The sequence below is a fragment of the Patella vulgata genome, chromosome 8 (assembly GCF_932274485.2).
Source record: "Patella vulgata chromosome 8, xgPatVulg1.2, whole genome shotgun sequence".
Classification (NCBI taxonomy): Eukaryota; Metazoa; Mollusca; class Gastropoda; family Patellidae; genus Patella; species Patella vulgata.
The window spans coordinates 46,548,299-46,569,789 of record NC_065886.2 but is presented as its reverse complement, the minus strand read 5'-3'; the positions used below and the strand labels follow the sequence as shown (position 1 = coordinate 46,569,789).

General features: G+C 33.2%; 1 protein-coding gene across 5 annotated transcripts in view; it reads right to left on the bottom strand.

The window, feature by feature from the left end:
* Positions 1-21,491, bottom strand: part of LOC126829533 (mucin-2) — a 63,228-nt gene that overhangs the window by 6,964 nt on the left and 34,773 nt on the right. For 3 of the 5 annotated variants that reach the window (XM_050559473.2, XM_050559471.2, XM_050559474.2), the window contains 5 exons: positions 11,890-12,031; positions 10,195-10,320; positions 9,708-9,788; positions 6,274-6,352; positions 1,908-2,038 (listed from right to left, as the gene is read on the bottom strand). In XM_050559473.2, the coding sequence (XP_050415430.1) occupies positions 1,908-2,038; positions 6,274-6,352; positions 9,708-9,788; positions 10,195-10,320; positions 11,890-12,031 (559 nt within the window). Of the gene's footprint in view, positions 1-1,907; positions 2,039-6,273; positions 6,353-9,707; positions 9,789-10,194; positions 10,321-11,629; positions 11,662-11,889; positions 12,032-21,491 lie in introns of those variants that run through there. The other 2 variants (XM_050559472.2, XM_050559475.2) reach the window with 2 other exon arrangements.

Sequence of the window (21,491 nt, the reverse complement as noted above, 5' to 3'; positions counted from 1 at the left end):
ATGTTAGGGCATCTACCTACATCTTGTAGCATGTACAGAACTGTCAGCAAAGACATGCAGTATTTTTCTGATTGTCAGTTTCATTAAAAACTGGATTTGAAATCTCCTGAATATCAAGGGACATTCTTATAGAGGATCTAATACTATGGCACCACAGCCCAATCTATATAGGATAAGAGTAGGAAAAGATAACAATCGATATTCTGTGTATTCACTGATTATATCAGATCATATCTCCAATGTATAAGAGATACATTTTCTAGGAATGCATAATTTGAAAGGGAATTGATAAGCAGAATTGAACATGAATCTAGATTTTGATGAATAAGTATCACCAGTTTAACATTTGATGAACAAGACACTTCCATTAGTAAATAATGAGGAACCATGTTTTAACAAACACAAATAGTTGTAATGCAGTTTAAATCAGGAATGCAACATCTGACAAACTGGAGACTACCATATGGTGGATTTGACAATCCATACCATTTAATCAGAGCAATGACAATGGAGTCTACGTTATTTTCATCTAAACTTTAAACATTCATAACTTTGCTCAGAATTAATTAATTTGAAATTCTCAATGTTCAATTTTCATTACCTATTTTTAAATAATTATAGCAATAACGGACAGTTCATTATCTAAATCTTATATAGTGCACCATTAAATAACTATTTACCAATAAAATATAAATAAACCACACCCAATTTGTTATTACAATATGTTATACAAAACTGAAATGACTGTTCTATTTATAGATATACAAGTTTACATCTACATGTATACAATAAAATCATGTGAATAAGTGTAGTGAGAGAAGCTAATGTGAAAATAATAAAATTCTGTCCCTTTAACTTTGATTATCACAAGAACGTTCAACAAAATCAGGAATATATTGATGACTGTCATTTGAAAAATTTTGAATATTTTGAAAGTTGCATTTCCAAAAAATGTTCCAATTCTCTTCCGTATTTAATGGTTTTAGTATTCATTAGAATGTTAGTAATAATATCTCAATGCTATTGTTAAACATACATTATGCAAGAGCTAAATCTGCCTATTATAGGTCTTTCTTTAGGTCTGAAATGTTATCTAAATGATTAATTAGACATTAATTAACGTATCCAGTCCATAATCAACTTTCGATGCCATCAGATGTCTCCAAATTTAAATAGATTAGAACAGTTCAGCCATATTTCGATGGAGGAGCGACATTTAGCTTCAAACAACCAGTACGGTGGCTGCAATTAATGCACATGTCTTGTCAAACCTTCAAAGTCTAATATCTTCGCTCTCAATAATGTAATTTGAATGAAATTTTCAAATTATTAATTTTACATTATCTATTTTCAAACTATTATAGCAAGAATGTCTAGCTCTTTATGTAAATCTTACATAATGTATCTTTAATTATATGAAGACAAAAATAAAGATTCTAAAACTAAATGAAATAAATTTAACAAGTAAGTTAAGATTTATGACAAAATATACTAAGACATGGTGATTGTTTTTAAAGATACATTTCCCCATCAATCGCATCCTAAATACATAACCATTGATTTGAAATCATATTCAAAATGCCAAAAATATTATATCTTTTGAGAAACTTCTAGCGAAGCTTTTTGAAAATTTACAAATATTATTGAAGCCACTATCATGTGTTATACTGTCAATGAACTGAAGCGTACCAACGTAACCTAATATATATGTAGGCCTATTATAGATAACAACATCAGAATCAAGTGGTTGATGTCCAGTAAGAATTTACATACTCAGATAAATACAGAGGGCCAAACTCTGGGGAATCCTTTAATGAAGTTAGAATGTAAATAAAACAAAAATCTACCAACCCACAAACATCTATCTCATGCAGAACGTGGAATTTATTTAATAAAGATATACATACATTTACCTCCTTCTTCTTACGTGAAGGTGCTCTTGATCGTCGGTTTTTACTGATGTTTAACTTATCTCGAGATACCTTATTACTTAATACCTCCGTAGTTTGTACAGAACTAAAATCTAAACTGTTTCTCTCTGTAAAGAAAGAAATCATAAAATGATATATAATAACAGTTGAGAGAGAGAGAGAGAGAAATGGGGTTTAACGTCCACTCGACACAAACTAGATCATTTCGGGACTAACATATGGTTTAATTTTATTTACATAATTCGCTTGCGCGTAGGGGTCTTTAGCAGTGGGAGGAAACCGGAGGACCCGGAGAAAACCCACAAGGTTGGACAGGCGACCCTACTCCTTGCCACGTACAACCGGGGATTCGAAACCACGCCAGTCGACTCAATGACAGACTGTATGATACAGCGCGCGCACGCTAACCATTCAGCCATCCAACCCCCCTAATAACAGTTGAAAGATTAATACAGTTATTGTTGCATCTTGTTGGAGGCCCAGTAGTTGATGGCTAAAATGTCACCAGTTTAAATCAAGGGCAAGCAGTATCTTCATCTTCTCAACTTTTCAAGCTCAGTTGACGATTAAACAATGAAAGCTTGTCTAGTTGTTTGGATGGGACAAAAAAAAAAACAAGGTCCACTGGAGTCCAACTGATATGAAACCAAAATCTTGACAGTAGGTGGAAATAATGAAAGATTAATATGAAGTAATACCGGTAGTAAAATAAATACAGTTGTGTTTAAGGATGTGTCCGATGCATGTAGCTATGAGCATTATTTCCATTATATTTAATCATAATCTTCGAATACACTTCAAAATGACCTGTGAGTTGCTAATATAATATATAACTTGAAATGGGGTTTTCCAGACCAACCTTGTTTAAATGACCTCTAAAGTAGAATTAAATATTCTTGACAACAAACATAAGGTATATATGGATATAATAAATACTTCTCTGTTATTTAATAATAATATAGGTAAGTTGGTTAATTGTAAATATTATAGTTTGTTGCAGCATATAGCTAATAATCTTTGACTATGTAAGTTTTGCTAGTATTATTTTTCTATTATGACTTTTATAATAGTTACAGTTAACCAGCTTGGTGTAAGCTAATAAAAAGACATTTATAATTAACTCAAAAATATTACCGGGATCGTGTTACGAAACTTCGTTATTAAATAACAGAGAAGTAATTACATCCATATATTTCTTTTGTCTATTGCTGAATAGGGGAAAGCGAGCTGGTTATTAAGTTGGTGCTATATTCAGGAAGCTATTGTGGCTCTGACTTGTGATGTGATTAGAGCTACAGGAATGATACATTTACTGTAACTATGACATATTCCAGAATAACCCAAGTAAAATGTCGATTTAAACGTTAATCTCATTATATTATTGCATCTGATTCGGTAGAATAAGGAAATCTAGAATCATCCTAGCAGCAGATTATTGCTGTTAACATCAAATTCTGTTTGTACAGGTTTATGTACTGTTAGAAAATATTCTAAGGAGAAAAGGCATCACTATATAAACAATAATTTGAATCGAGTTGTGTTTAGCATACACACAGTTCATTATGCCACCATTACAATATACACCATGGTCTGCATATAACATTGGCATACCATCCACAGACTGTCAAATACAGATGTCAGAATCTTTATATGCCACAAACCCACACATTCAAACAGTTACTTCTACATACAGTTATATTTTCCTACACAATTATAGTGACTGACCAATCATGCGAAGAGATTGACTGATCCAACAGGTCGCATGTAGAATTTATAAATTTGAACATTATCTCACAATGTATAATTGTGTTATGTATGTAATTAACAAGTGGTTGTCATGCAACATACCCTCACATTTTGCAAGAGACGGACAGCGAGCAAGCTAAACAGAAAAGCGATTTTTGGTACAATAAGGGGCCATAATCCAGGAAGTTAGGGCCCGATTAGCGCAAATATTCAATGGATCCCAGATCTTTGGGATATAAACATATATTTTAAGTTTTATCAAAATTGGATAAAAATTCTAATGGACAGGGGCGACAACAATATACATCCACATGAAAATGGGTTTGTATAAAAATTCCTAAAGTCCATGATCGTCATTTGAATTTTATAGATAATATCTAATTTTGTAATTGAATTCAGAATCCTTTAAACGACAAGTTGATTTAATGTTTACTTAAATATACACTGTATTTATGTATAAAGTTCAATAAGATCTTTTTAACTGAACATGATTTTTATACTACAATGAAGAAAGTGGGTTATTTGGGATAATGCCAATTGTATGTGAAATAGAGATTAAACGAAGAACTAAATCAAATAGTTTCTAACTAGACCTTTCATTGTATCAATTACATCTTTGATGACAGGGTTTATCTATAACTGGCAAGATTTCATATCAATAAGTTTAAACTAACATTTAATACTGTATATACAACAGATTAAGATCAACCAACCAGATATCAAACACAAGTCTATAAGGCTGTTCAACCCTTATGAATCGTCTACGCTATCACCCTTGGTAAAACTCCAGGAATGAGAGAGAGAGAGAGAGAGAGAGAGAGAGAGAGAGAGAAATGGGGTTTAACGTCCACTCGACACAGACTAGGTCATTTCGGGACTAACATATGGTTTAATTTTATTTCAATAATTTGTTTGCGCGTAGGGGTCTTTACCAACGGGAGGAACCGGAGGACCAGGAGCAACCCCACGAGGCAACCCTACTCCTTGCCACGTACAACCGGGGATTCGAAACCACGCCAGTTAACTCAATGACAGGCCTCATGATACAGCGTGCACGTGCTAACCATTCGGCTCCAGGAATGAACGAACCCTTATGAAAATCCCTCAATATATAGTTCATTTTTGTGGGTTGGATTAAAGAAGCCATTTTACTAAGGAGGTTCGTGTCCGGGGTATTTAAAGAATGTGTTTATATTTTCATGTAAATGTTAATATCAGTTAGTGAGGGAAATTTGAGGTTCATTTGTCAAACTGTTTTCAATCTAAAAAGGTAGATGATATAGAATCTGCAGTAATATGCAGTAACCTTGTAATGTTTGTTTGTGAGGAACTATAGTCTATCTGGGTTACAGACCAATTCTAACAAAAGCTATAAATGCCTTTTTTGAAATATTCAAGACTTCCAGAAATCCAGGTATGACAAATCATATTCAAGTATTTTTTCTAACACTTGAAACAACATTTACTGAAGATATTCAATCAAACCCCAGAAATATTTTTTAATAAAGCTTGTATATATCATAATGTTGTTTTTTTTTTATTTAATCAGTGTCAATTACGACCATCTATCACATTATCAAATAACTAATTGATCTACACATATTTATATTTTACGATATATATTCATTCTTTTCTATGAAGATAATTTTAAAATGGTTATATCCATTTAGACACATTGTGTAACAGCTGTATATTGTTCCTTGTATCGATTTACAAGTCCACATTTTAAATTAAGTTTAACTTAACGTATTTTATTTTAATAACCATCTTTATATATATAAAGAGAAATGGGTTTAACGGGACTAACATATGGTACAATATTTAGTAATTCACTTGAAGGACAATATTGGTCTCAGTCATTATCGCATATGTGATAGAACTGGTTAAACACATTCCAAATATAGCTTTAATACACAGATCATTGCTACAGTAGATGCATAACAAAGATTTTAAGAAACGGGAAATGACGCAAAAAATGGAAAACACAAATTATCCTTACATATCACTGACTGAAGGAACAAGCAATAACAGATACACGGTAGAATTTCAGCTCACTGGTAGTTCAATTGAAGATGAAATTTTTTTATATATGACTGTGAAGAGGATATCTGACAATTCACAAGAGAAAACGAGGAAAATAGAAAAGGCCCGTACATTCCCTTGTTTTTATTCATTCTATACTTAATAAAAACATGGTAATGCACAGACTTTTTCTTTTTCTCTTATCTAGTGACAGTGAATATATAATGTAAGGTTTTTCAGAGAAGAAAAAAGTGAAGGAATGTAAACTGACATAAGTCTAATCACCGTAACTTTCACATCTATACATTGTACTTTGTGTCAGTCAACATGCCAGTTGTCAGTTGCCAAAATAGTAATTATCAGAAATTATTGAAAATCAATAGATTTCTTAATCTCATGAACATAAACAATGCTGGATGATAAAGTCATCTCTAGAATGTTCACAAGCCACTGCAGACGCCGGACAGGGTGACAACATTATACTACCACATTTCAATGTGGGCCGTGGGCATATAGAAAAGGTTTAGTCAAAAAATTGGAAATTTTGGACTACCACAATCTCGTTTATACATACCTTTAGCAGGAGATTTTATTACTTTAGAACTTGTAACAGCGGCAACAGAACTTTTCCATTCTCGGTCAAAGGCATCCTCCTTAAAAATAGTTGGTTGTTAAATTCACATTTATACTCAAGTTAATAAAAGTTAACAAAGTTTTATCATTTAATAGAATTGTCAGAGCAGCATGAATAAATGCTGCTGCTTTGGCTAAGTCAACTCCAAAACCAAACAAAGGTTCTGGGTCTGCCAAATTTTATATAACCAATTGGTGGCATTAGTTCTCAAAAAGTTTTTTTTTGTCAGCTTTTGTAAATCCTCCCGAAATTTTAGGTTATAAAAACAGTGACGGGTAGTATATGTCTGTAGACTAATAAAACAGCCTATTATTGTTGTCACATCAAATGCTCATTTCACAATTATTATTCGATACAATTATTAATTATAATTTTTTTGGAAATGCATTTTCAGTTTTCCAGAAATTTGAATTCTTTGAAAATAATATTTTTCTTATCTGTTTGTTTTTGAAAATTACTTTATCTCAATGGCTAAATTGTTAAATATTTCCTATGATAAAAATCCATGAGCTGTACCCAACAAATACTAAACAATAATTAATAGGGAAACGTATGACTAGTCCTACTGTTCTGCTCCTAACCTGGGCTAATGAAGACGGGCATACGCCATACAGTGTACTATGAGGGAAATTTTGCCCGGGCAGCGGCGCTACGGCCTACTCTTATATCGAATTCCAACTGCCAAGGGATCTTTTACGTGCACGCCAATGTGTAAATGGGACTTCAGTTTTTCGTACCATTCGAACGACTAGACAGCTGTCCTTGTCAGGCCCTCCATCCTGCATCACTGACAAGGGGAAACCATGCTGGAAAATCTGGGTGAACTTTCACGGCCAATGCAGGGATCGAACACCCGACCTCCAGGCTAGCGAGCCAGCTTCTTACCCACATGATCCTCCGAGACAGAGAGAAATGATGTATACAAACTAGGATGTATCAGGACTGAAATTTTATTTCAATAAGTTGCTAGTGCATAGGGGTCTTTAGCAGTGGGAAAATCTGTGAGATTTGGCAGATGACCCTAATTCTTTTGTCAAGTACAAGTTTGGGATCAAAACCATGTCAATGACAGACCTTATGACGTAAAGTGCACACACTACTATACTACTCGATCACCCAATTCCAGTTTAAGGTTCCTCCTTAGCACTAGCAAGTTTATGAATAAAATCTCATACATAACAAAGCAGCAATAACATGGGCAGTAAACCCAGCGAAAAAACGTCACATGACACATTATTTCTGTAGAACTACAGGTAGTTAAACAATCCCAGTGAGTTTCATAAATAAATCTTGAAAAGTTTGACCTGTATAAAGTAAGTGTTATGGGTGGACTGATGAACATAAAGTGGTGACAACAATATACTACCACACAAAATGTTGACAAATAAAAAATGAGGGAATTTAATTACAATTACATCCCACTCGTTGCCACTGGCAACATTTGACAAAACTGTCCTGTTTATTTGCAATACATGCATAAAAGTATCTGTGTATCAGAAATGTACAGAAAGAGTACTGTTCATTTCTGGTACACGGATACTTTTATACCGTTTTAGATACCTATCAAGCAATAAGTAGCGTACGTTTAGTCCGACCCAGATCGCAATTGATAACGATGGCTTTATACAATGTACATGAAACAACTAGTCAAAATCATAGTAACAAAACAAAATGGGGGGAACTACATGGCAGTTCAAAAACATATACAATGACATTAAATTAACATATTACAAAAATCAATTATTATACATATCAATTGGCATCTATTTCATAATTTGGTTTGATTTATATTAATATGCAAAATATATAAATTAGAATTTTGAATAATTATTTTAATTAATTGTGATGATAGAAGGCGCAGTTCTTTTGCTGGACACTTCACAGGCATTGAAAATAAGCAGGATGAAAAAAAAACCGCCTAGAAAGTCATAAACTTTATTACAAATAAATTTCAACGGAAGAACCATCCGCCGATGCATACTTTCACCAGGAATGACCCACGTTTCGCATTTCCTTTACACTACATTTAATAATATCGCAGTCCTCTACGCCATAGACAAGTTGTTTTGACGATGTGGTCTAAACAAACACGTGATTGTTTTACGCTCAGAGTATCATAGCAAGACGCACGTGTAAATACTACTCAGGTCGTCTCTTCACTGCAAAATCATTCTACCATGAAATGTAACGTGAGGCTCAGAAAGGGATAAATAATGAAAGAGCAGAAAGTATTTGTCACTTTTCGGTTGAAACGACTCAAAAATAAATACTATTTTTCACATTTTGCTTCACAATACTCGACAGAAATGTGATGTCAGTAACTTATTAGCACCTTTCCTCGGTGTATCGGTGAATATCAGGACATTTTGGGTTGGGAGCCGCCTCGGCTGGGCCCCTCGACCAAAACTGTCCTGATATTCACCGATACACCTCGGTAAGTGTGCTAACAACTACAACTTTTATCACTCCTTCAGAGAACAGACAGATAAATGTCAATCTCTTGTATTTCTGAGATGATGCTGTCACTAATATCTTATATACCATTTTAATCTATTCCCTGATGGAATCTAACAAAGAATTAGACTAGTAGTTATAATCCTTTTATTTTACTGAAGCGTTAGGTATTGTATTAAAGGTTATAGTAGTATCTAGGTTATTCTACATCAAAAAGCTATATATTCTTCACTTCTCTTGATTGACAGCTTTTTCTCATTTTTTTGATGCCAATAAAATCAAAGATGGTTTCCATGGAGATGTGGCCTTTTAAAGATCTAAGCAAAATTGTATCATCTGAATCGCTGAACTGATAAAATCTTCCAGTGAAATAATAATACATTGGGCTTGTCATTAAAATCAATCTTTTATCTAGTAACATGGTAATGCCACTTTCTAAAAGGGACATATTGTGTAACATTAACACCATGTTTCCATGACAACAACAGCAATCATAGGTAATCTACTTTACTGATTAAGATACATAACCCAACATTATCAGTAAATGACAGGGTGTGGCTTATATACTTATATGTTTATCAATCCAGTGCATATATATTATATACTATGCATTATAACATCTGATAAAAAAGAAACATATATTTACCCAAATAAAGAGTAAACAATGTTTTTTTTAAATGTAGTTTTGAAATAAGGAAGATCAATTTATGCCCTAATTAATAAGTTAGATCATAGACCTTTACGAAAAAGCACCAAATCAAGGGATAATGTCTTTAATTAAACTTTAGATCATGTTATAAACTGTTGAATATTGGGACAATCTAATAAAGGCTCAGACATGTCTCCATAATGTCTACAAGTATAGGGCATCACTAGATTAAAACAAGACAAGACAAGAAGGAAAAATTCCAATCGCTAACCTCGTCATTGTCGGAGCCATCTTCACTTATTAAACTGGTTTCACTCTCTCGACTCATTGATTTACCGGACACTGGCAGAGGCTGCAATCAAATAACATCAAACATTTAAATAAACAGTATAATGATGTCTGCCAAATTCCATCCAGTTGATGTTGTCTGCTTAATGCAATGAGAGAACTAAACTAGCGAACCAGGAACAAGAGATAAGTTTAGATAACTGGAATAAATTACATACTTGTTCTTTCCATACACCAGTGTTAGACATCCATTTAACATGTAACACAATAGCCTTCAAATTTAACTTGTCTATCACTGTGTGCCAAAACCAGCCTAAGTATTTGTCCACATTATGTACAAACTTTATATTGTCACATTTCTTTTATATAGTTGGATAATAAAAATCAATGCTCCAGCTTGTTGTTGATTTATTCAGCCTTTCTAAACATGACTTCTTCTATAACCTCAAGTACGACACTAACAAACTAACCTTAAGGCCACCACCCATTATTATATCAGCAGTGGTGACGGGTGGGGTGGGGCTGTGAGGTAGACCGGCATCATCATCATCAGAACACACAGATTGACGACTTTTTAATTTAGCAAACAGCTCAGCCTGTAATAGCAACGTGATTAAATGGTAATGCATTAGATATTAATGAAAGATTGATATTTGCCTTTGATCAAGGGGGTACTGCCAGATATAATAGCCACGTGCCCACATACTTGTTAATGCCTAAACATGGTATTTGTATATTTTTCATGGTTATTCCTTTCATAGCCAATTCTAGCAAGAGACTTTTTGGTGCATGAATATAGGCCTGATGATCAAGGAATATCAATTTTCAAATATGGTTCACGGAAATGGTGTCAAGTTTACACATTAATGACATCTTTTGTGAAAAAGGTTTGAAAGAGGTATATTTTGAACACAATTTTACACAATAAAGAGTTATTTTATTTCATAGTCTGAATTCGATACTGAATTATCTCAAGGTTACATCCCTTTAAAACTCATTTAATGGATGTGTAAAATAATGAAACAACTTGATAGAAGACTGAATGTGTCCTATATCCATTAGTCTAATAATTTGTTGTATCATTGTTATGAAAAGTCAATATTTACCCTAGCCTAGTAAAGAGATATTTCTGCCAGATATAGTGTTATAGTAAATAATTGAACACACTTCAATAAAACTTCACTACAAAAACGCAATAACTATAGAATCTAATGATATACATACAAGACGATGGGAAACTATATCATGTAGCAGAGCCGTAATTTATTGACGAAAATTAAACAAAATTACAATGTACATGATGTACATTGATAAAGTTTCTCATCACAGAAACTTTTTTCCACAAATCTCCCTCCATTATAAATTCTGTAACGTGTGTCAGTAAACAAATTCATACTACTAGTGACTACCTGTACCTTTATTATGTAAGCTTATTCAATAACATCTACCTGTTTGTGAAGAAAATCCTCCAATCCTCTACTAACATATTTCTATTTACTTTCTTAGACAGATACATATTACATTTCATGAAGAGTTATTCTCAATCTCAAGACTTGAATTTACCCAAAATTCTTTGCCTTATTTTAACTAAAATATAGCCCCTTTATAAAACTTTTGTTGCTTTAATGTATCAAATACATCAATGTTTTGTGTTTCTGGATCAAGATATTTCTCATACACAGTGATTGAAAGTTGAGTAAATTCATAACTTCAGCCTGAGAAAGCTTTGTGAACTCGGGGCCTGACCTTTTTATGAGAAAACTTTATCATTAAGCATCTTCTCTTATTTAACTGATCAAGCAGGGAAGGTATCTATAGTGTCAAGCCCCAGTGGACAGTTTAGTGAAATTAACTAAAAATCTGAGAATTTAAAAGAGAACTAAACAAGTAAATATTGTGACTTACATTACATTGATTAGAATATGATAACTTTTTACCAAACTCCATGTTTATAATACTGGTACATTTACTCAAATAATCTCAAAAACACAGCTGAATTCAGCAACAATTTACATGATAAAACTAGCTGTCACTAGTATAATTAACCTGGTACAGAATTCTATTATACAAACTTCTAGGTCTGTAATCAATATCTAAGTACTACATATAATATATATTTCTGTGGTTCAATTATATGAAATACCGTTAAAGCTATATAAGCCTACCTGGAATGTAGATTTATGGATATTTTCTTCTGATACAGCTGTTTTCTTCAAAGATTCTGGGTTAGCTTCTTTAAGTTCGGGATTAAAAACACTGTCTTCTGATATACTCCTGGTCCCTTGTAAGGTCCTATTACTTTTAAACCTGAAACATGAGAATAATATACGGGTAATTGACAAATAGAGATGAGGTTACTATTTATATTGACTTTCATTCAATAGTTGTAAAGTAGTGACATAATACTATTGTCATGTACAAGTATATTTATATATTGTACCTGAAGCATATTATGATAATAGATTACCAAATATCTTGTCCTACTCTCAGTCCTACACCAGCTGAACATTACATAATGTCACACTTTCAATGTTTCAATCATATCCTTAATTTAGACTGATCTAACTACGCAATCCAATTCATCTCTATTACAACTCTAAAGAAACAGCTGACAAACAGATGAACATCTGATATCACTTCCCATTCTACTTGTATTTAAAAAATTAGTGAAGGCTTATGGTTGTTTGTTACAAGGTAACATGGTGAATCTAAATGATGTCCAAACTACCACTCCATATTTTAAAAATACTTTCCCATGAACAAACTGTGTGATTTGATGATATTTTTGGACTAAAAACATATTCAAACTAATTAATCTATCACTTGAAATCCCTCTCAAAACTTTGCATTAATTACTGTGCATTCTTCACATATTGAGGCCTAAGCAAATTCTTAATCATTTTCTGTCAACTTCTTTTTCCGACGTTTAATTGCAGAGTATTTTGTACGTTGATACCCCACAATGTTCTCAAAACCACCTAACCATTTGATCAAGAATTAACAACTGCTCCCTCAGTCAAGCTAGCACACAATAAGCTGGCAGACAACAGTCTGGTTGCCAGTTAGTGATACCCTGACATTTTTGCCTTGTGCTTGCCCCGTGGGTATTTTTTCGTGTATTCCACTATTTTTTCTAGTAAGATTGGGCTTCTATACTTTCCATATAGATACCAAATTTGACATAAATTTTATTGGAAATAACCACCCAATAAATAGTTTCGGGCCAATGTTTCTTCAACTATGGAAGTTATGGTTGTAATGCCTCTAAAACCACCTTTAGATACAAAGATTTATGCACACATGAAAATATTAGTGCGGAGTATCAGTATAACAGCCACAAACTGAGTATTCACTGTATTACAATATCTTTAATACATGTTAAGTATTCACTGTATTACAATATCTTTAATACATGTTAATTACAATATCTTTAATACATGTTAAGTATTCACTGTATTACAATATCTTTAATACATGTTAAGTATTCACTGTATTACAATATCTTTAATACATGTTAAGTAGATATATATAATATTTCCTATTTTATTTTAGCAAAGTAATGACCATTTTTTTTTTAGATATGACAATTAAAGAATGAAATATTTGTAAAAATGAAGAAAAAAAAAGAAGCCAACTCAGTAGTGCATTAAATTGTGGTGATACAATATACTTACATTTGTTATGTATACCATGTGAGGGGAACCAGGTGAAAGGTAGGTATAAACTAATTATATAAACACATCAACACTAATTAAATATACCTATCTACAGGTAGAATATAATTAATTACTAGTCCAAAATTGATATATCAATCTATCACATTATTTCTTGTATATAAACAACATGGAGAGTTAAATATATGATGGGGGAGCCATGGTGGTTCAGTGAGTAAGACATTGGCTTGTTAACCCAGGATGAAGCCATATCAGTATTGGCACCCCATAAAGCGGAATAACATTGGTTGGACGCCCCCTTGCCCCCTCCCTCACCTCCCCCCAGCTATGTATGTAACCTGGAAGTTTCGTGTTCGAATTCAATGTTAATTTTATGTCACATGAAACTACACATGTAGCTGAAAGGTTTTTTTTAATAGGGAATTTCCCAACTGTACATCTATTCACCCTTAAAATCATTATTATTCACCCAGACCTGACAAAAAATCAAAATTCAAACCAAAATTCTAGACCGAAAAATGAACCAAACTGTGTGTATGAGCTTACTATAATGAAACAGCAAACGACAATGTCACTGTAGCCTTTGACGTCATTCAAAAATTGAAGTCCTGCCCTAGACGAGCAATTGTCCAAAGAACAAACATGTCAATCGTACTCAAAGAGTGCCAGTCTGGTTCAGTCATTGGGGGATAATTTTGTCATGGAAGTGGTTCTCCCCCCCACATACACTTTTTCACGGGAGTATTTTACGTGCATGTCAGAGTTCATGCATGCCAACATGTACACAAGTGAACCTCGCTTTTCTGTCCTATCCAAGTGACTGGGTACACTCTCCATGTCAACCTTGGAGGTCCACATAAGTGCGAAAAGGGCCTTGCAGGCACTAACCTCCTCACAAACCAGGTAAACAGAATAAGGATACATATTGAACTTTGAAGAATTTAACATTCATGCAATCCAGAATACTATCTCGAGATTAATCAGTCTTTAACTCTAATTGTTAACTATACAAATACATCTAGAAACTTACTGCAACAATTTCTGTTTCATTGCATTCTACCCTCTCACATACTTTCTTCATACTACTATGCATACTGTCAACAAACACCATTTTGGTTGCCAACTAACTTTAGAAATTATAACTTTAACTTCTGTAAACTATTTGAGAAAAGCTGAAGATTTCTTGTATACATGTAACCATATGACTCAACAATTCAAAGACTGAACCTAACTTCATGAATTAATATTGCTATTTTGAAAAAAAAAAATAAAGAGAAGAAAAATTGATCTACATGTACATACCATGACAAAAGAAATACATGTAAGCTATCACTATAATCCAGTCAAACTAATAAACATTTCCTCAAAGATTATGATGTGTTGTGGCATTAGGTCATGTCACATTGAGAAATGTTTTTTGAAACAGAAGAAGTCCAGCAAGAATCCAGATTTACTGTATTGATTGAAATTGCAAATATTTAGATGGTAGTTCCCCTGTACACTCTACATACGGTTACACCAATATTTAATGACAGGCTTTTTTTTTCTTCTTTAGTTTATCATAGATATGTCATGAAAAGCAAAGAGAATTTTCCCCTTCAATTCCAAATCAATAATGTTAGCTCAGTTTGTTTCCAGTCAACGAGATTTCATCCATCCACTGATGATGTCCTCAAACAGATTGTTCTGATCTGCATAATGTAATTGGTGTCTGCTGAATTAATCCCTTCAGTCTTATAAGAGTTATCTCCCCTGGGTAAGATTGACATCATTATGTAATGTACCAGTACATGAAATGTCTCATAATGGTGGTGATATTTTTCTGTGATATTTGTTGCCAAATGCCAGAATTATCCAAGTTTCAGAAAAACAAATTCATCTTATTTTTTTGGTTCAAATACATTTGCTTCACTAAGAAGCCAGATCAGAAATGAAATGGTCAGGTTTGAACTTCCTGTGCTTCTGATCAATAATCAAGAACAGATGCTACACCTTATGTACATATATAATTAATGAATAGATTTTAATTGAGTAAAAGGAGACAATCTACAGACTAAAAGATTAACTTTCATAAATATAATCTATATCTAGATGTTTTCTTCTTCAAAGAGATCATCCTTAAGTTAGACCCAACCCAACACAGGATAAAATCTTTTTTTTCCCCTCAATTTTCTTTTATTTTGAATAGTACATCTTATGTTCTCTACAATAAAGTTTTGGAGAATTTATGATCCAAATTTGCTTAAATATTCCTAAAATAATGGTAACAATAATTATGAGCTTATTAATCATTCTTGTCAATTAATGAAATAGTCCAACTGTTGGTACATCCTCTTGTGTTTTTACTTTACAATTCTTCTATCAATCCTGTAACTGTTAAACAGTTATCAATCAAGCTTTTTGGGATTAATATTAATGCAAGCTGCATTAGCCCAAAAATTGAGATATAAAAAGGACTGTATTAAGTCATAAAATGTACAGTGGAGGATGATTAAGAAGAAAGTGTTTTTTTTTGGTGCTTACCTCTGTGCAAATCAGGAATAAAATATAATAATCAGAAACACCACTTTATCGAAGCCAATGTAGCAACAATAAGCTGATAAAGTTTGTAATTTAGCTTCAAGAATATGATTGAACCCCTAGACTACTTATTTTATTTCCTGGATTAAAACAAGCAGTCAGATTAAAATGCAGACTTTACTTTGACTTCAGGTTTACCTTTTTGTTTTCTTTATTTGCCCACACCTGGCTGTGACAAGTAACCCAATTATAAAAGAATCTGTGCAAAAATAATTAATCTAACGTACACAAGCTTATTTCCTCAATAAAATTACGTTTTTCTCCACCAATAATAAAACTGATTTCGACATCTTTGATTTGGGCCAAAAACTGTTGATTTCATTGAATTTGATATGTTGATTTGTTTAATGGAATGACAATGTCTTTTGTCTAGATAAAGATAGTGATAAGATATAATCAACTGTATGTTTTCAAAATTGAAAACTAAATTAGTAAACAAGCCTTCTGCTTAATTTTTCAAAACAAATTTAAACATATAGAGCTTTGCCTATGACTAATGGAAACAAAAATCTAATTGAAGATGACAGGGGAAGAGAGGCACATGTCACACTTGAAACTGTCTAATTTTTTAATAATTTCTTTGATCATTCGAATTTTGTGATAGCAGAGAGAGAGAGAGAGAGAGAGAGAGAGATGGGGTTTAACGTCCACTCGACACAAACTAGGTAATTTCGGGACTAACATATGGTTTAATTTTATTTACATAATTCGCTTGCGCATAGGGGTCTTTAGCAGTGGGAGGAAACCGGAGGACCCGGAGAAAACCCACGAGGTTGGACAGGCGACCCTACTCCTTGCCACGTACAACCGGGGATTCGAAACCACGCCAGTCGACTCAATGACAGACTTTATGATACAGCGCGCGCAGGCTAACCATTCAGCCATCCAACCCCCCTTGTGATAGCAGATAAAGGAATCATTTCCAATGTGTGAGTAATATCTATGCTTTCTAGATTTATCTTCTATGGAATTATGGGGAAATTTCAATGAAAGGTTCCCGACATGTGCCCTTTTTATACTGTTACTTTGTGTGCCTCACTTTGCATTAATATAAACCTGTGCCTAAATTTGTTCAAAGTCCCATCACATAATTGCCACATTTAGACAACTACCACTATCAATAATGCTGACAACTCAGGTAGTTCTTTAGCTCTGAGTTTATAGCCTAGTACTAAAGTTCTGAATAGTGGAAGAGAAGACGTTAAATAGCCTTTCCAAATGAAGACTTCAATAATAAAGGAGCTGCGGTGGCTCAGTGAGTTTGATCCCTGCATTACAGCGACAAAGTTCCTAGTGGATTTTCCAGCATGGTTTCCCCTTGTCAGTGATACAGAATAGAGGGCCTTACAGGGAAAAGCATCCAGTTATTCGGATGTGACGAAAAACCAAGGTTCTGTGTGCAGTGCAGTGCACATAAAGGAACCCGCCAGGACAGTTGGAAATCGCAGTAAGAGTAGGCAGAATGCCACTGTCTGGGCAAAATTTCCCTCATAGCATTTCCCATCTGCAATGCTTATCTTTTCCTTGTCGTAGGGAAAGACATGTGCTGTTATTGGGTAAAATTGTCTATTGACCTTAAACTTTGAAAAATTCACTATAGACTAGGGGGAGTAACTCCATAAATTGAGTTTTGTGACATGTGCCCTTCCCCCCCTGTGGTCGTCAATTCAGTAATCAAATTTGACAAGATCTGTGCACTGATTGTAACCACCGTACAGGATGTTCAAGGCTAAGCCTTGCTTCACCATTTTTACGGTAAATCATTAAATTGTTTAACTGTTCTAATCTGCTTAAAATCGGGCCCATACAATGGCATCAAGAGTTGATTATGGTCTTGTCATGTTAATATATGTCTAAATTAATAGTTTATATAACATTTAAGGCCTAAAGAAAACTTGACTGCAATAGGCAGATTTAGCTCTTGCATAATGCCTGTTTAAGTTTTGAAATTTTAACAACCCATCGCACACAAGAGTTGAGTAAGTTATAAATTGATCAAGACCAACCCTGAATAACTAAAAATAAAATTGGTTTGTCTTATAGCTCCTTTAAAGAAATTCAACCATCCTTTGTACTCTTGATGAAACTAATTTAGTTTTCTGGAAATTGTACTAAAAAATTAAGGAAATTTTACTATCCTTTGTGCTTTTAGGAAGAATGTTATGTAATTGTTTGTATCAAGTACTGTAAATACCGAGAATAGTGGGATAACTCCTGGATTCACATTCTCTAATCTAATTGTATTTATAGGCATCTGAAAATTGTAAACAGATCTACATCCAGAACTATTTCGTCTCATCTTATACATTTCTAAAACTACACTATGGCAGAAAAAACGGCTGTCAACGAAAAACAGTCAGTGAAAAGCAGTCAGATGTAAATCGTCATGTTTATTCAAACTAGTTAAAGAAGTGTGTGGAACTGTTGACAACCATTAAACATATCAGAGATAAATCTCGGACAGACTCACCATTGTTTTCACAACAAGGAAAATATCAAACGTTAAATGCACAGGTACATAAAATAAACTATAACAGAGTATCATCGTAAAGAAACTCAAACTGTCTAAGCATGGATATAAAAATGTTCAAACTTCAGAAAAACAAGATCTACTAGATTTTACGATAAAATTATTTTATTTTTTTATGTATACTTTTTTGCCATGTTATTAATATATAATTAAATATAGTCGTCAAAAGATTTCCTGCACAGCTGCCACTATAAACATGAATATCATGATTTTACAGTTATCAGTATTTTTAAAATTTATTGACAGGACAGGTACATGTAAAATGTACATCTAACCAGTATTTGTGGATACATATAGTTTGGAAATAAATATAAATGTGTCACTTACTGTCAAGCCTGTTCAAGATAATATCTAAATCATTTAACCCATAAATTCATAGTATATATCTATATATTTATATAGGTTACTCCTTGGAAAAGGTAAACAAATAAAAGATGCTATGTAAAGAATGTTATTGTCATGAACATCCAATCTTTAACAATGGTATATGTATATGTCTTGTAGTTTTATTGTCAACTCTACTGATCTAGTTAAAAGAACTATTCAGAAGACAAGAAGATGGATTTTGACCTTGAATTTTAAGAACTTCATCCCTGTCAAATACACATGCATTGTGTCTAGCAGTAGTTGAAAATCTCTTCCTTATCTTTTACAACCAAGACATTTGAAGTGCACATTTTTAACATCTTTAAAGGAGATGATGAACACAACTAAGGCAGTAACTACATTATTAGCAACAGATTAAATCTCGATGGATGTAAATGGATCGAAAAGCACATATAAGTGTAATATGAACTGTGTATAAACTGATTTACATTAAATTTTTAAAATATTTATTGTAATATTTAATCAGTTATGTTCTTCAAAATATGTGAGCAGTCAAAATTGAATGGCAGTCTTATGTTCATGGTAGTTCAGTCGATATGACAATTCACTTTTGCACTAACCGTATGTCTCGTTTATCAAGGCACCCATTACAAATGGTGCTCAAGAGTGTAGAGAAAATGATATTGCAGTATGCTTTTAAAATGTTCATTGTATCTTAAATATTGGGTATCAGGAACCCATATTTTCACAGTTAGATCAATATTAATTGAAATATACCAATATTAAATTATAATTTGTGTTTTTAATGTCAAAGATTATGGATAATATTGGGTTAAGAGATTTATCTACTTTTAAGTTATTAGTATAGAAATTGGTAGAAATTTGAGTATGACAATATTTTTGGAAAACACATCATCTATTATATTGCCCCAAACTGATCCGCAGTGAATATTCGCTAGGCCGCGACAATCACTGATAAGGATGACATCGATGCGACTTAATGAACCACAAATATTAATTTTCCTCCGACAAATTTAATTCTAAAACATATTTTTTATGTATTAGAAAAATAAATAAAGACGTTTGAAGTATTTGTAGGTAAAAATTATTTCCTGTTGTAGTGTAAATGGGTATTAAAATGAGTAAAAGGCACCATTCTGCTTGAATCAGTAGCGTCTTAATTTTCCTCCGACAAATTTAATTCTAAAACATATTTTTTATGTATTAGAAAAATAAATAAAGACGTTTGAAGTATTTGTAGGTAAAAATTATTTCCTGTTGTAGTGTAAATGGGTATTAAAATGAGTAAAAGGCACCATTCTGCTTGAATCAGTAGCGTCTTATGTAAACAATGCACACGCCATTGAGCCAATGATTGACGCCGCGTGATATGACGTCATGTGTTGAAGGCAGTCATCCTTTACAGAGATATTAGAAGACTTTCGTAATACTCTGTAAAACATATTGATATTGCCCCTGTCAATGTTGGTAAAATACAGTAAATCTCCTTAAAAATAATGTGATGTTTTTGCTTCCCTTCTCAAAGCTGGCAGAGGGATCCTATACAAACTTTTACGGATGAATCAAATGCTTCACATAAAATTCCTGAAGAATTGTCTTTGAAATAACTCATTGAAAAAATGTTATATACAACTAGAAGAAAACAAGTCATAACAAGCCAACAGTGAGGCTGATGTCCCCCGCCGAAATTGCAAAATAAATAGATGACACATATTAATTAATCGCACATTTATTTTTTTCACCAAGTTTCATCACTCTCTATCAGATAGAATCAAGATTATCTTGTCCCAAACCATCGACAAATGAAATCGATTAGCTCTGCTTAGCTTCAGCTCGAAATGTTAATTATTGAACTCAGTCAAGACATTCAACTAATGAACATCTACATATACATCAAGTTTAAACATTCACCTAATAGACACCTATGCCAAGTTTGAACATTCTACCTCAATTAGAAGGAGAGTTATTGTGTTCCAAAGTTTCTACCAATCAAATTGCTTATCACTCTGCTTACCCTCAGCAAAAAATGTTCATTATCGAACTTAGTTAAGGTATTCATATAATAAATCTATACACCAAGTTTCATCAATCTCACTTAATTAGAACTAAAGTTATCGTGTCCCAAAGCATCAACCAATCAAATTGCTTATCTCTGCTTACCCTAAGCGGAAAATGCTCATCTTCGAACTCCATCAAGGCATTGACCTAATCAACACATACACCAAGTTTGAACATTCTAGCTCAATTAGGAAGAGAGTTATCGTGCCCCAAAGTATCAACACATCAAATTGCTTATCTCTGCTTACCCTAAGCGGAAAATGCTCATCTTCGAACTCCATCAAGGCATTGACCTAATCAACACATACACCAAGTTTGAACATTCTAGCTCAATTAAAAGTTATCGTGTCCCAAAGCATCAACCAATCAAATTGCTTATCTCTGCTTACCCTAAGCGGAAAATGCTCATCTTCGAACTCCATCAAGGCATTGACCTAATCAACACATACACCAAGTTTGAAAATTATAGCCCAATTAGGAAGAGAGTTATCGTGTCCCAAAGCATCAACCAATCAAATTGCTTATCTCTGCTTACCCTAAGCGGAAAATGCTCATCTTCGAACTCCATCAAGGCATT